The 15,329-nt window shown below is 42.2% G+C and overlaps 1 protein-coding gene across 1 annotated transcript; it reads right to left on the reverse strand.

Moving 5' to 3' along the window:
• Nucleotides 1-222: 222 nt before the first annotated feature.
• On the reverse strand, nt 223-12,465 carry FAM192A (family with sequence similarity 192 member A). The gene is made up of 6 exons (XM_009290751.1): nt 12,325-12,465; nt 12,035-12,133; nt 8,419-8,540; nt 4,133-4,266; nt 2,127-2,191; nt 223-975 (listed from the first exon to the last, which is right to left on the reverse strand). The coding sequence occupies exons 1-6, from the start codon at nt 12,452-12,454 to the stop codon at nt 758-760; spliced, it is 768 nt and encodes a 255-aa protein (XP_009289026.1). The 5' UTR covers nt 12,455-12,465; the 3' UTR covers nt 223-757.
• Nucleotides 12,466-15,329: the final 2,864 nt, after the last annotated feature.

Here is a 15,329-nt window from a genome sequence, read left to right on the forward strand (position 1 = left end):
CAAGCGCCGGTGCAGGAGCAATGGCCTTTGAGCAGAACAGCCAACTGCAGCTCCTCTGAACTCACTCAGAACAAGAGTTTTCCATCACCATCTCTGCATTTGTAGGAGGCTGGCTTGCACTTCTCCTGGACGGCGGTTTGAGGAAGGGGCTGGCTGGGTAGAGCAGAAATTGCTTAAAGGAAAGGGAACAATTATGAATGGCACAAGCCGAGATAGAAAAAATGCATTCAGAATGTCTTTAATCATGTAACACTAAAACTTCTTTACAGTGTCATGGCAATCTACACTTCACCATCTGCTTGATTTTTGTTCTGCCCCCATTTCTCAAATACAGAATAAAAATGACATTTTAAAACAGAACACATGGCTGTTTCTACAAGACTTCAGTGCTTCAAGTGAGTATTTTTTGCCTGTTAAGTCTTGTATAAACTTCTTAGATCACCAGAATTCTTTCTTTCCATAAGAATTTTAAAAGATAAAGCTCTCTCCTCCCTACCCTCAGACCTTCGTTACATTACTAGGTGTGCCTTCTGGTTTAGGATGGCAGCCTTCCTTCCAGGCTCAGTATGCACCCGAGAAATGGAAAGTTGGGGGGGGAGGGGGGGGGGAAGATATAATGAGTTATTTTAGGAGTATCTGAGTGTATTAAAGTTGAGAGGTTAGCTAGAAAGATTATATTTGGGGCAGAAGGATGCATCAAGCATCCATCAGGGCTTTGGAAGATACTCTGCACTACATTACACACGGAGGGATTTCGTTATGGACCATCAAAGAAACTGTTGCTACGAAAGACAGAAGAGACGATCTTTCCAGTGGAATTAATAGTGCCTTCGCTATCCGAGCTGGACTCCGAATCACTGCTTCCCGAGTAGGCGCCCAGGCCAGGCAGGATCCCAATGCACACGGCTGCTGAGGGACAGTGGACCGTGGAGCCTCCCACTGAGCTGCTCCCCAGGGGAACACAGGATGGTTTTTCTGAAAGAGAGGTACCTCAGTCAAAAACGAGAACGCAGGAAAGGGCTTTTAATCAGCCCAGGAACTGCCACGTGTCATTCACCTGCTACTGCCACATCAGCGGTGGATGATTGCAGGGTTTAATTAAAGCATAAGGCAGCTTTATGCTGCAATAAAGCTATTCTGACAGGAAGGACTTGCTACCTCAGGGGATTTTTTTTTTTTCCTCATCACTAGTTTAAGCCCAGCTCTATGCTGGCATTACAGATTTTTATTCTAAAGTTGTCAGTTTGATGCTTGTCAAATACCAAACCCACTAAATAAGAATAAATAGCTCTGCTTTGTGTAATTGGATATTTTTTTGTGATATAACAGCATAGTTGGGGAAAAGTTTTATTCCATCGCTCTGCTAGTCAACATCTCCCATCTTCCATGGCTAATTAATTATTTCCAGTGTTCTGAAAGTTTACTGAACAGAAGGAGATTCAGGAAGCGCTTTGGGTTGTCATTGCACAACTGCAGCTCACCCTATTTGTGTCAGAGTATCTTGACAGCAAGTCAGCTGCAGCCTTGACAGCTAAGACTGAAATGCAACTTAATTTTTCTTCTAGTTCCCCATAATTTTCTGAAACAAACTGGTTTCAGGATGGACAAGATCACTTCGTAGCATGAAAAGCTAATAGTGGAGGTATACAAATACATCAAATGCTGCTGTGAAGAGGAAGGGGACGATCCATTCTCCATGTCTCCTGTCGACAGGACAAGCACTAGGCTTGAAATGCAGCTAAGGAGACTCCTCTTAGTTGCCACGTAAAACACTTTAAGGGTAAAATCAGTTGAGCATTAGAATAAACTGCCTAAGAAGGGTGCACAGTCTCTATCTGTGGAGATTTAAGAGCAGCTTAGACAAACATCTGTCAGGAATGGTTTAGGCAGGGGATAGATAGACTGGTGACCTGTAGAGGTTCCCTCCAGCCGTATTTTCTATGAAGGCTGTCAGCGCCTATAGTTACCATTTCTACTGCTTTAAGAGAGAACACGCCAACTGCAGTCTGTGCTGTCTTGCATAATGAAGGAGCAGAAAAGCAAATCCTCTATCAGATTTAACACCAAGTCAGTTGCTGTTCAGGTGAGAGACAGCCAGCTTCCCACATGCAGAAATCAGGACATACCTTGATTCTTTTCGTCATGATCAGCATCTAGTTTCAACCTCTTCACACTGTTACCGCCATCTGAACTGTGGAAAAAATAAGAAAGTGTCTTGTTCCTCATAAGCAACCACTTAATTGCTGTGAAGTTAAAGTCACATCTTTGCCCCAAACACTACAGTGAATGCCAGCAGGGTCCCTCGATGACCATCACCACTTCTAGCTGCTGTTAACTGGGGCTTTAACCTGGGAAACTGAAACACGCCTCTGGGAGTCCAAGTCAGACCTCTTACACAGTAACCCTGAGCTGCCTGTTCAGCTGGAGACCACAGGAGATCAGGAATGCCTACCTGAGCTTCAGCCACCCCACGTGACCACAGGCTTGCACATGTGGATGATTACCACACTTGATGGTGCAATGTCGGTGTCTTTCCCCTTCCAGGGTTTCCTTCCCCTCCTTCAAGCACCCAGAGAGCCTGTTCTAAAACATCTAGAAATCTCGCACCCAGTAAGAAGCCCAGTAGGTTTTGCAGCACTTCACACACAGCTGCAGTGTCTGACAGAAAGGGGTCCTTTTTGGGTCCAAAGTGGTGTTGGGGGAAAGGCGCGCTACTTGGACTTCTGACTCTTCACAACTTCTATAGCCGCTCCTTGTCACTGCTCGGTTTCTTTTGCCCCCTCTTGCATGTTCCTAGTCCTAAGCCATCCACAGCAACAAATGCTTCCCAGCTTCAGCTGTGATGAACTGAAGTGATGAAGTATGAGCATTTTTATGCATTAACTCTTTTCTGTCCCTGTCAGAACATGCAGTACAGATGAAAGGTTATTCTGTGCGGGGAGGTTTTAATAGTAATACATCCTTTACAGGAAACTACAAAGCTCAGAGAGGAGATGTTGAACTCGCACTACACTTGGTTTTGGCCAGTTTGCAACAAAAGATAAGACGGCAAAAATAGAAGACTGCAAAGCAAGTCTGCGATGGCACTGACATGTCAGTTAAGATGCTCTCTTCAAACAGATGCCATCTGCAGACTTTAGATCTGCCATTAACCACATGCCAGCTCCTTCTCTACATCCTACTGGGTTAAGTACTAGCAGTTACAAGAAAAAAAACCCATTGTTGGCTGCTTGTTATCAGTTCAGGGTTTTTCTTCTCTCCTCCCAAAAAACCCAAACAACTACTCAACCCCGCACACGTGAGGTGGTAGAAGTGCTTACTTCGGTTTCCAGACATGCAATTACTGCTGTACTGGGAGCTAAACATCACCCTACAAGACAAGCGTCTAAAAATAATCTCTCATTCTCTGGGACAGGTTCAAAAACCCTGACTGAATTTCTAGATGTCAGTAATCATCTTAAGTATTAGACGACTCATCTGTGGGAAGCAAGTCTGGTCCCACATGCCTGATTTCTCCATAACCTGTAGCACACCAGCAGCTGCGTTTGCAGGCCAAGATCAAAATAGCAAACAGATCACAAACCCAGCTGCCTTCTCCCTGGGATGGAAAGGGTGTTGATGTATCAGTGCAAATCAGCAAGGAACAAGGGAAGCTTGCCTGATGCCCTCAGGATCAAATCAGTACACAAAGCTGTTCTCTTGTGACCTACGTCTCCCCCATGCTGCCCCCAGTAGCAATTAAAACAATCCATTTTAGAAACAGAGAAAATCGGCTGATAAATTATACAAACCTGAATGAAATTACATGAGTGAGGTGACACCGATATCTACAAATAGAGATGTAAAATAGATTCCCTCTAGATCCCCAAGCAGGATTGCCCAAGCCTGGCAGTCCAGAATGAAGAGTCTACCCACTTGCTTTACACATGCTTATCTATTTGAATTATTTCATGTTTTTCCCACAGTTTTTGAGAGCCTATAGAAGCAAGGCTGGTCTTTTCTTATACCTCCCCCCTTTTTTCTTTAGGACTAAGGTTCACACCTCACTCTCTGGAAGCAGTTTTGGCCTGCCTCCCTTTACACTGCTAACTGGGTTCCGTTCCTCATGAATTTATAGAGGTGTGAAACTAACCTTCTGTGTTTCACAGCTCCTGCCAACAGCTTTGCCTGAGAGAATTTGTTCTTGTTTTCCACTGACTTCATGGGCAATTTCTTCTCAGTTTCCTTCTTTGGGTCCATACTGACTCCCACTTTAGTGAGAGTGCTGTGAATTAAGGGTTAAGGATCAACTGGGAAGGAATGGAGAGAACAGACACTTCCTCTCCGATATATTTAGCCAGTTCTGCTGACAGCAGCGACCAAAGTTCATTCACATATTCTATCAAAATGAACTCATTCATAATGACATTTAGCTGGCACCTTCGGCCAAGACAGAGGAGACTTCACCCTCTGGGTTCGGAGCTCTCTCGGCTATCAATACCAGCTCTCCCTGTAAAGAGAGACTAGGAGCAGACTAGGAGCTGCTTTTCTGAAGTCAGAAAGGCGCAACGCACGACACATTCAGCACCCATAAACATACCCACCGTCCTGCCTTTTCCTGAAGGTCTTAGAAAAGCAAAAAGGTCAGACTGGAAGAAAAAAAAAAAAAAAAAAGGCAATACACTATTTCCCTCTTCTACAGGGATCAAGACATCTGTAATTCAAATTTGCTGCTTCCACCCTTAATCCTTACCAAAAAAGCTAAGTAGCAGTACGTGGGCTTACTTCCACTCCTCAAACCCTCCTTTTGCTGAGCCCAGCAGACTTCAGCCTACCAGAGCAAACCAGTTCAATTTTCTGGTTTGGTATTTATCACTCTAACTTTTCAGCTCATCTCTTTGTAAGGGCCACAAGGCCCCACTGCCAGTTTGAAAACCAACCCCGAGAGGAAGGAGACAGATCTGATTAAGGGTGCATGTGGTCCAACATTCACCCAAAAAGACTGCGACTGCACAGAAAAACTAAGTAGCTTAAAACAGTGTTAGCAAGGTGGGATGCAGCTGAAACTTATAATGAGGTGGAGAAGCTTAAGCAGGTTCTCAGACGGGATAAGAAGGAGCTTGGTCTGTTATTAAGGCACGCTCACTCTGCACACACACTGAACAGGTCTCCTTCTGTGGCAGGATCTAGTCCTGTCCCTGACAACAGACTTAGTGTCCAGCTGTATCTGATGAAGCGAGGTCCGTCAAAGATCCTGCTTGTTAATGAGGTGCCAGTGGAGTCACAAAAGCTTCTGCAAAACTTTTGAACTGCACATAGCAAAGGCAAATCAACCTAATTTAAAAGGGTATTTGTTTATAACCCTAAATCTAGCTTTCTACCAGTTTCTTCTCTGACTACGATTCCACTGATCAGGTGACATAACCACAAGCTGGAGCTTCACAGGTGCCCCAGTTATTGCAGATTTTTCTAATCTAATACTTTTCTAATACTGCCGAGGTAGAAAAATTTGCACGAAGTCACTGGGAATGCAGGGAGTAGAGTCCTGGGTGACTGAGTGAATTGGATAGTGAATTTCATATTGATGGACCATATATTTGAAGTCATAGGGGTTTTTTTTCCCCACTGAACATCTGCAAATCAAAAACTCTTACACCCTCCTTTGAAGTGACACACTCCAAGCCTCCAATCGCTTTACAATTAGGAGTGTTCAGATGCCATTCCTTACATGATTTTCCTAAGGATACAGCAGTAACCCAGACTGCTCCCTACCTCAGCTGAAAGTCTTCTCAGTCAAAACCAGACTGTTCAACTGTAGTTATGTTTTAAGATGGCACAGGAGTGCCATCCTGTGGCTATCAGAAGCAATCTGAAAGCTCGGTGTGTCGAACAGTTTGATGCTGCAACCCACGATTCCACACACTGCAGTGTTCAACTTCCACATTTAGGTTCGTTACCTTGTTATATTCTAATACCGCACTACAAAAGCCTGGCTGAGGAACCCAAAGACTTTTCTTTTAAAAGGTACCAAATTACAGGCTTTTCACTTCCATCCAGGATGCCATTCTCCTAACACTCCTCCACTACCAGAGACACAGCACATTTTTAACAGAGATTTTATGTACTGCTCTCATTAGCAAATGTAACACTATACCTAGCCAAGAAGCGTCCCCTCTCAGGAAGACTGCATTAGAAATAAACCTCTCAGTCTTAAATATCAACTGCATTAAAAAAAGCTGTCCTACAGTAAAGCCTGCTTCTTGGAGGGGGACGTTTCCTGCATTTACATAGGATTTAAGACAAGAGGATGTTGTTCTCGAACGCTTCTTGGAACTGGCTTAAAAAATATCTGTAAATCTTTAAACACTGTCAGTCCAGTGGGGTCTGGATAGGGTAAGGAGCAAAAAAACCCAGTTGTTCATGTAGGAGGAAGTAAAATTCCTATGCATCCATGCATATGAATTTCTTATGCTCGAGAGCGCGTTAAAATATTCCAAGGCATGTTTAACCTTAAGATATATGATTTCATGATTGTTCAACCTAAAAAATGAAGGAAAAAAGAAAGAAAAAAACCTCTGTACTTGAATATTGACAGATGTTTTACCATGAAATTAATGCCTCTGGGTAGCTTAAATTGGATGTTTTACCAGGAAAAAGACCAAATAATCAAACCCACTGGGTTGACATTCCTCTTATTAGCTTGGAAGAGCACTTGAACAGTACCTATAGATCCAGCACATTTGTTTTTTGTCACTGCAGTGATAAACCATTAGGAACAACCTGCAGATGCAAAAACACCTTTTGCATTTTAAAAGAATACCACCAAAAATTTCCAACACAGATGAGTCATTTTGCAAGTTGCCCTGAGGTTGCTTGAAATATTATGGTTAAATAAAAAAAAAAAATCAAGGAAACGGAATAGGCAAAACTTCTCAGTTTCTCGTGAGATGAGGTGACTATAAAACATTCTTCCTTCCTCCACCCCATCAGCAATAAGTTTTACAGTTTAATTTACAGCAAGACTTCAGATAGAGAGCCAGACGATATTACTAAGACTGCAAAGACTGAGGTTAGACGGCCTGTATGTCTTGAACAGGCCCTGCTCAGTAAATTCAGGGATCAGCGTGTAATGTGGCTAATTCAAGACAACATAAGATTCCCTCTGGGCCGGTATGGTTCACCCCAGACATATGTGACCTAACTAGAACTGTCAGCTGCTTCCACAGCACAATCTTATACTGCAAATCCCTGCATCAGCCAGACCCGCAAGCAACCATCACCGAAACTAAATATATCCCATGAACATCCCATTAGTAGATCCAACAAATCAAGAAAATATTCCAAATCCATCAACCAACTACAGCCTATTTCTGAAGCAAAAAAAAATGCATCAGTATTGCTTTTTCATAAAGGCATTACTGAGATAACTTAGATGCTCTTCACAGAGCACACGCTCTGAGTTGTAAAACATTAACTAATACAAGGTATTGCAGATCTTTGTAGCATTGGCACTATTCAGCTGTTTTTGGTCACCTCCTTGTGTCCACAAACTCTTTCATTTATACTAAAGCATCCTTGAGAACTTGTGCTTTGTTCAGTGATGACTTAAAAGCAATGGTTTTCATTAGGAGGCAAAGAAACCATCAGGTTCTGCACAGATTCAGTAAACCTCAAAAAAACAACATTTAGCTTAGCACAGAAATCCTGAAATCATTCCAACCTCCCTTGACTGGCACTGATTAGAGACAAAAAGCATCCTATATTATCTTCTAGCACATCTTCATGAAAATTTGGCATTTAACAGCAAAGCCAAACTGTCCTGCTCTTAGTACTGCCTAAAAGTCTGTATTACCCAAAGGAGCTGAGTCTCCATGGGCACTGACTTCCCAGAAGAAAGTCAGCGCATCTGCACAGATGTATTTAATTTCTCATCCTGCAGTTATCAGCAAGGGAGAAAGTAGCTAATACTTCAAGAATAATAACAGACAGAGCAATTCAAACATTATTTCAAACAAGTATGTTAAAAACAGCCAATACGCAGTTAAAAAAAAAAACAAACAAGAACATTTACTTTTCAGTAAGAAAACAAGAGCAAAAGATTAGAAGCAATATGCTGTTTTGCCTTTACGTTCTCTTTCTCTTTTTAGCTATGGTATTTCATGCCCTCAATAACGGGGAAAAAAAAAAAACCAAAACCCCAAACAATGGGGAGGGGGAGAAGGAAAAAAAAAGTACCAAAGACATGTGGGGGTTGGGGGAATATCAAACATTACAGTGGGAGATCCAAGCTACAATGAAAACATTAAACTTTAAAAGTCTATCATTGTACACCTTCTGTAAAGCAGTTTTATAGAAAGAATGTCAACGACAGAATAAAACTACAGCCCAGTCTCTTATCCTCCTCTATATAACCACCAGCCATTTTAATGCAAAGGATATTCTGTATTCGTTTAGTTCTTTCAGCTCTTCTTCTCTTCGTTGCTTTTCTAGTAGCTCTTGCTGCCGAGAAACCTCATCAAGGAAATGCGTCTCATCTTCATCTAAGCCTCTTACCATATTTTCTGAATAAAGAAAAAGAATGCATATTGATAAGCTAAAAGCACTTAGGGAGCAGCCATTTATTTTGCGTTACTTCCCATTCTCTTAGAACATTTTCCGAGGATTTCAAACTGCCCCACAAATGCAGGTAAGAGTCCACATCTCGCACACGACATTTCTAATACTGCCGAGGTAGAACAATTTGCACAAAGTCACTGGGAATGCAGGGAGTAGAGTCCTGGGTGACTGAGTGAATTGGGTACTCCAGCAGTCACGCTGTCGTGCCAAGTAAAGGGTACAAAGCAAACCCCACAAGCTATCTGCTGGATTCTGTAATTAAGGAGTAAAAATACTTCCCGGTTAATGATACTGGATGCTAACAAGCCGAAACTCTTACACAGTCAAGCACACAAACTACAACAAACTAACACAGTTTGAACACAACGCTACTACTACAGACAAAAGCAAGACACAATTCATAGGAAGCCATGAAATGCTTTTGGACTCGCTGACATAATTAAGGAAAATTGACCAAGTTTTCACAGAAGCAGCCTTTCCGCAGTTCTGAAACGCCATTTGGAACAGGTTACACAAAACAAGGAATAACCACATTAAGCAATGATATATTTGTTGTTTTGGTTTCAGACACCGTGTTTAAGCCTGTCTCCTCAGAATCTGTGCTTAAACCAACCAATAACTGGAAAAAAACACATTACTTCTCCCCATAAATCTTGCCTCAAAATAGGAAGTACATTTTCTTAAAGCAAACAATCAGTAACTTAACGGAGATTAACATCTGTTTAAAAAAAAAAAAAGTAGAAGCAAGACAATTCCTAACTTCCAAATAAAAATAAATCCTTTCTAAACATGCTACCCTACTTTAAGGAAAGTACACGCTAGTGTGGCAGGAAGGTCTTTTATTTTTTGTGCTGCAAATGTTCAACATCTCTCAGTCAAATGATTTTGTTAGAAAGGTAATAAAAAATATTTTTTAGAAAGACCAAGTCTTGCTCTTTGTAGTCATCCTGAGAACTCTTAACCCAAACATCACCTTTAGTCTTCATTAGAGCTTAATTCCGTAAGAGGATTTTTAGGCTTTTACATGAGGTCGACATATTTTTTTAAATCTTCACCCACATAGTCAAGTTTAATGGCAAGCTAAGAAATCCATTTACACTGATAATTGGCAAGCGTCTGTCTTTGACAGAAAAGCTCCAGAAATCAGTTATTATTTGAGGTTACTTTTTAAAGGCTGATCCCTACTCTTTCCCACTCTAAGAATGCAGAGCTCATTCGTAAATCTTTAAACAGTAACTTGTAGCATTCACTACCACTGCTGAGGGCCCCTTCAAACAGACAGCAGAAGTAGTGAAACTCTGGACGTTTTTTGAAGCGAGTGACGTGAATTAACTTCATTCTCTGCCTGCCTGATCTGCAAACTAAGAGAAGCAGCCATAGAGATCCTTATGGCTGATATTATTGAGATTCCCTACCAAATAGTCTGCAGTAGGTTTTGTTCTCCTGGTTAGCAGGTATCTGTTATTCTGCAAGGGTTGCCTCAAAAGCAGCGGCTGGGTTACTTCTCAGTTACCCCCTCTCAGGGATGCCTCTCATTCCAGTACTTGGTTTACAGGTCTCCTGCCTGAACCAAAGGGAAGACGTTGCACATCTAATATAACTTGTCGAGGGAAACAATTAATTTCGGCAGTTATTAGAAGCCTTTCCCATGTAGGTTGATAGCAGTCAGTCTTCTGGTGGCTACTTGGACAAGAATTGCTTAGTCACATCACCAAAGATTACTTGGATTGAAAGTTTACTGACGTAAACTGGAAACTCTCCAGCTGGAAAGAATCCCGTAGGTACAGTTGGAGACTTTAATGCATTAATGCTGCTATCTGTACTTTCCACTTTTCACCATTAAAAATACAAGCAAAACTTAAGAGACGGAATAACTTCCACTTATCCTTATTTTGGTTACCACAACCATTCAGAAAGAAAATTTTTAAAGTTGCATTTTAGAGAATACTAGTATTATTTTTCATTTTAAATGCTGTAACATTCTACTAAAATTATTTTACTTTGAAAAGGAAGACATTCTTGCAGTGCTGAATAACCTATCAGAAAGAACAGTTAGTCTGTGTACCGTTTTTTATCTACACAAAAGGTTTAGAGTAATTAAGTTTGTGTGTTTATGCAAACACAATTCTTCAGCATTAAGGTGTTTCTCCTCCCAAGTCCCATCATCAATTCTGACTGATCAGAATGACAGTGCACTAAACTCGTCTTCTACTCCAAAATTCCCATGGATAGAAAAAATACTTATGAACATTTTAAGGCAAATTCAAGCATATTAGGGGACAAATCTTGTCACAAGTGGCCAAACGGGGCCGAACTCTGATGAGGTAAACTAGTGGTCCACAGTGCACCCATCACTGGTCCTTATTTAGTCATTTCCTCCCACTTACCTTCTCCCAAAGAAATTTGGCTACGGGAACGATTCTAAAAGCATGTACTACAAAAGAGGAAAGGCAATCATGGTAATCAGTAACGCACTCGACAGCGTCCGCAGGGGCAGGGAGTGTTACCTAACAGAACTCAAAGACTGTGCCATAGTTAAAGGTAAAACAGTTCTGCTGCGTCGCAAATACAAGAGAAATTCTAGACGGAACCCAGTTAGGCAAACTGGAGCTTAAAGAACACAACAGTTTGAGGGTAAGGCTTCCAGCTAAAGAACCAAAATCGATCAGAACCCACCTTAAAATGGAGTCCCACAGTATCATCCTCACTTCTCTTTAGATAGAGCCAATAGCTCCCTTTTTCCCAAAATGGTTGACTAATAATTTTCTAGTTCTCATTATCATCTTTGCACTCAGCAGCCTATATACAGGTGATACAATGCAAAGGATTCTTCTATAAAACCAGAAATTCAAACATCAGTAGAAATTAGGTTTCCATTTCATTAGAAGAGTTAAATATCTACTACTTTAGTCAACTCCTGTATGTTTACTTCTTCCAAATAGTAATCTTGAGTCTCAAATCACTTTTGCATCAACTAATTACAGCTTGGAAATCTAACAGCTGCTGGAACAAGATTTCTTTTTATTGATTCAAATAGGATGGTCTTGTGTTAAAGCATGAGTTCAAGAGTCACAAAACCACGCTACATTTCCACTTTTCCATGGATTTGTACCAGGGCTTTTTTTGATATAATGTGTAAAATAAGCCTAGTATTCCACGCTTTACAGGAATGCAGCTTCATAACTGCAAGCAACTTTTGAGTTTCGCATGTGTGCAGTGCTGCCTCGGTGCCCAGAACAATACTTGATCTGCAGGAACATCCACCATACTTGAAAAATACAAGATTTCAATAATACTTTTCTGAAGCCTCTGTTTATCCCTTAGAGAGGCAGACAAGACACACAGATACGTCCCTTAGTCAGATGTTGTATACAGCCGTTGCACACAATAGATGCAGTTTGCTGGGTTTCGGTTCAAAATAGTAACTGCTGGTGCTTACTGAATTTAAATTGCTCCTCAAACTCCTGCTGCTTCTTTTCTCTCTGTTCCTGAAGTCTTTCATACAACGAACGTGGGTCATATGCCTCCTCTGGGCATTCTGAAAGGAAGAAATAAATTAGAAAGTGAGACCATATGTTAGAAATACTAAATCACCAACAGTTCTTAGTTTCTTTATGTAAAAACCTTTTGAACTTGTAGAATACAAGCTATTACCTTGTATTTCCGTTTTCCACAAAAGTGAAATATTCTCAGATCTCTTTCCTGTAGTTACTAAAATCTAGCCCATACCTTCTGGATCCTCAGGTTTTCGGACCTTTTCCCATTCCTCTTGCCTTCTCTTCCGTCGCTCCTCTAGCTCCGATTCAGACACAAACCTCTTGTTAATCACAAGGTCAGCAGTACCATCTCCCCCATCCATTGTGGAACAGCCCGTCCTAAAAACACAGTATGAAAGACACCAGGGGCCTGATTTCACTTGTCAGTGCATGAGACATTACTACACATCCTGAAAAACAGACCCGCTGCACTTACAACAACTTCAGTTCTCTAAAGACCACGTAGTAAGTACTGATTGAGATACCTACTCACCGCACAACTGCTAAGACTAACAGCACCACCGATTACTCCTTCTTTACTCTTCTTCATAATTATGTCTTCCCTGTTAGGTGTCTGCCTCAGGCTACTTTTCTAAAAGTCACATTTTGGACGTGAGGAAAAATTTCTTTACCGAAAGAGTGGTTAAACATTGGAACAGGCTGCCCAGGGAAGTGGTTGAGTCACCATCCCTGGAGGTATTTAAAAGACGTGTAGATGAGGCGCTTAGGGACATGGTTTAGTGGGTGGTGGTGTTGGGTTGACGGTTGGACTCGATGATCTTAGAGGTCTTTTCCAACCTCAATGATTCTATGATTTTAATGGAATTTCGCCCAGCCCACCTTGGATTCACCTTGCTTAAAGAAATATAAAAATTAAATTAAAATAAATTAAAAAACCCCCACACCTACACTCACATCCCTTTATTTCAGTTCTTACACTTCTCTGCTCTGGAGAAAGGATCCAACACTTTGCCCTCACTTTACCTAATTTCTTTTCGCCCATCCTGTGAAAACTCGAGAAAGCTTGCCTGTTTTCAATGATTTGAATACGTATATTTATAAGTGCTTAACAGCAAGATTTCAGAAATTAGCAACTAATCTCTTTAACCTTCAAAAGCATTCTGAACCTCTTTGCAGCTCTGGGGAGAGCTAGGCTTGGCCAGATGATGCGGGGCGGCTGTCTGTCAGGGTTACGCAGAGTTCAAGAGGCGAGTGAAAGAGGGAATTCCCTTGGGCTTAAATGGGGCTGGGGTTAGAAAACAGGAGCAGCATTTCTGACCAAGTGAGCACAGCCCCTTCTCACACAGGACACCCGCCCTCTGCTTCAAGAGGTCCTAATACTGAGTGCTGGCCAGGTACCCATGTCAAAACTAGGGGTAGGGTGGAGATGCTCCGAGGAGTCATCCTAAGAAGGAAACTCCTGTAAGCCCAGGATGAAACAAACTGCTTGTGCCTGTCTTAAGTGGCTCCTTTCAAGATCTATTCTGCCAGCTCCGTGGTACAGAATGAAGCATTAATGCCTATTTTTGTTTCTCACATCAAGCCTGTATAGGCAAGTAGAACGTAAACACAAGATAAACGCAGCTGTTCATTTGAAGTCATGCTAACCTCACACGTTTTTCTAGTTTCTTCTTATTTCCTTGGTATAACTTCATCACGTACCCCAAGGACTACAGACGATTTCCCCCTGCACTGTCAAACATTATTCATTTAGGATCTCACCCTGCCTGCATTTCAGCACTGGAAGAGAACACTTACTCTTCCAGGGAGGGAAGGATGCAGTAACCCAAATAATGGAAGGAGCCAGTTTATCATCCTCCCTTCCTACCACAAGGAACCGCTCCTGCAGGAAGCAGGCTCCTGAAATTCTTACAAAACCCGATGCTTTTGTGGGGTATTGCTTGTAATACAAATGCCAAATTGAGGTCTCGGGAGAAATCCAGGTCAGAGCACTGGACAAGTATTTGTGACAGCAGGATGCATTCTCAAGGCGGGAATTATCAGAAGACGACAAGACAAACGGATTCTCTTAAGAACTGGGGAAAGCAAGGACAGACCAAGGGCTGGTGATTTTCTTTTTTTTTTTTCCTTCACTCTTCTTTCTTTCTTTTGTTTCTTTGTTAATATCTAACAAAAATCCACCCTAAGACAAGTCCGCTTTCCAGAAAGCATGGAACACCTGCTCCTTGAGTGTCATTTCTGAAAGCGGTTCATGCTGGAAACCTATAGAGAAGATGAAAACTGAATCTCCCTCCTGAATACAGGTCCTAATCACAAGGCCAGCTTTCCTACCCAAGTGCTGCATAAACAAGATAACCTGGTTCTCCACTTGCGTCATCTCAACTCGTCCATTTAGAGAGGAAACGAAAGGTTCCAATACAATGGTGACAGAAAGTCATAAAAACAAACTGAAAGAGAGGGATTCAGCAAGGGCACAGTATCATGGGGGGACTAAAGCCTTCAACAGCAAACCACCTGTCTTCTGGTTCTGCCAGTTCACTTAGACAATACGCTTTAAGATACCCAAAGTGGATTAAGGTTTAATTATGACTTGACATACAGCTACGGTATTTTCACTACGATCCTGGGAAGCGGCATCTGATGAAACGCATTTCAGCAAATAACAACTTTACTGACAACGGCATCCTGGGGCACAAAGATGGGGGGGAAAAAAAAAGTAAGAATCAAGCAGCATCGCATTTAAGTACACTTGCACTTATGAAGTTTGCTAATCTTGTGGTATTCTTTGCCCTCCCCCATCTCAAACACAAGCAAAATCTTCCAGACCAGAGAAAACACACGTGTTATGAAACCGTCCCCTGTTCACCTACGTTCTTGTCTGGGGACTGTATTCTAGCGAGCGATACGCTGCCATCGTAACCGAGGGAAGTACAGTACGCCACGGCTGTAAACCGCACCTTTTGGTACCAGCAGCTGGTAACATTCCCAGGATCAAAAAAATAAAACTTCACTGCCCTTGCCGTCACCTAGGCTGGAACAGATCCGGAGCAGAGGCAACGTCTTGAGTACCCGTGTACGTACGTCCCAACGCACTCGGACCTCCGTTAAATGACGGGCCCCTCTACCCATCACCGCAAGAAGCTCGGGCGGCACTCCCCGCACCGCATCACATAAAGTGCCGTGCACCGAGGCCGGAGCCACCCGACAGCCGGAGGTGAAGAGCCGCTCCCCACCAGG

Source organism: Aptenodytes forsteri, unplaced genomic scaffold, assembly GCF_000699145.1.
Source record: "Aptenodytes forsteri isolate BGI_AS27 unplaced genomic scaffold, ASM69914v1 Scaffold14, whole genome shotgun sequence".
NCBI lineage: Eukaryota > Metazoa > Chordata > Aves > Sphenisciformes > Spheniscidae > Aptenodytes > Aptenodytes forsteri.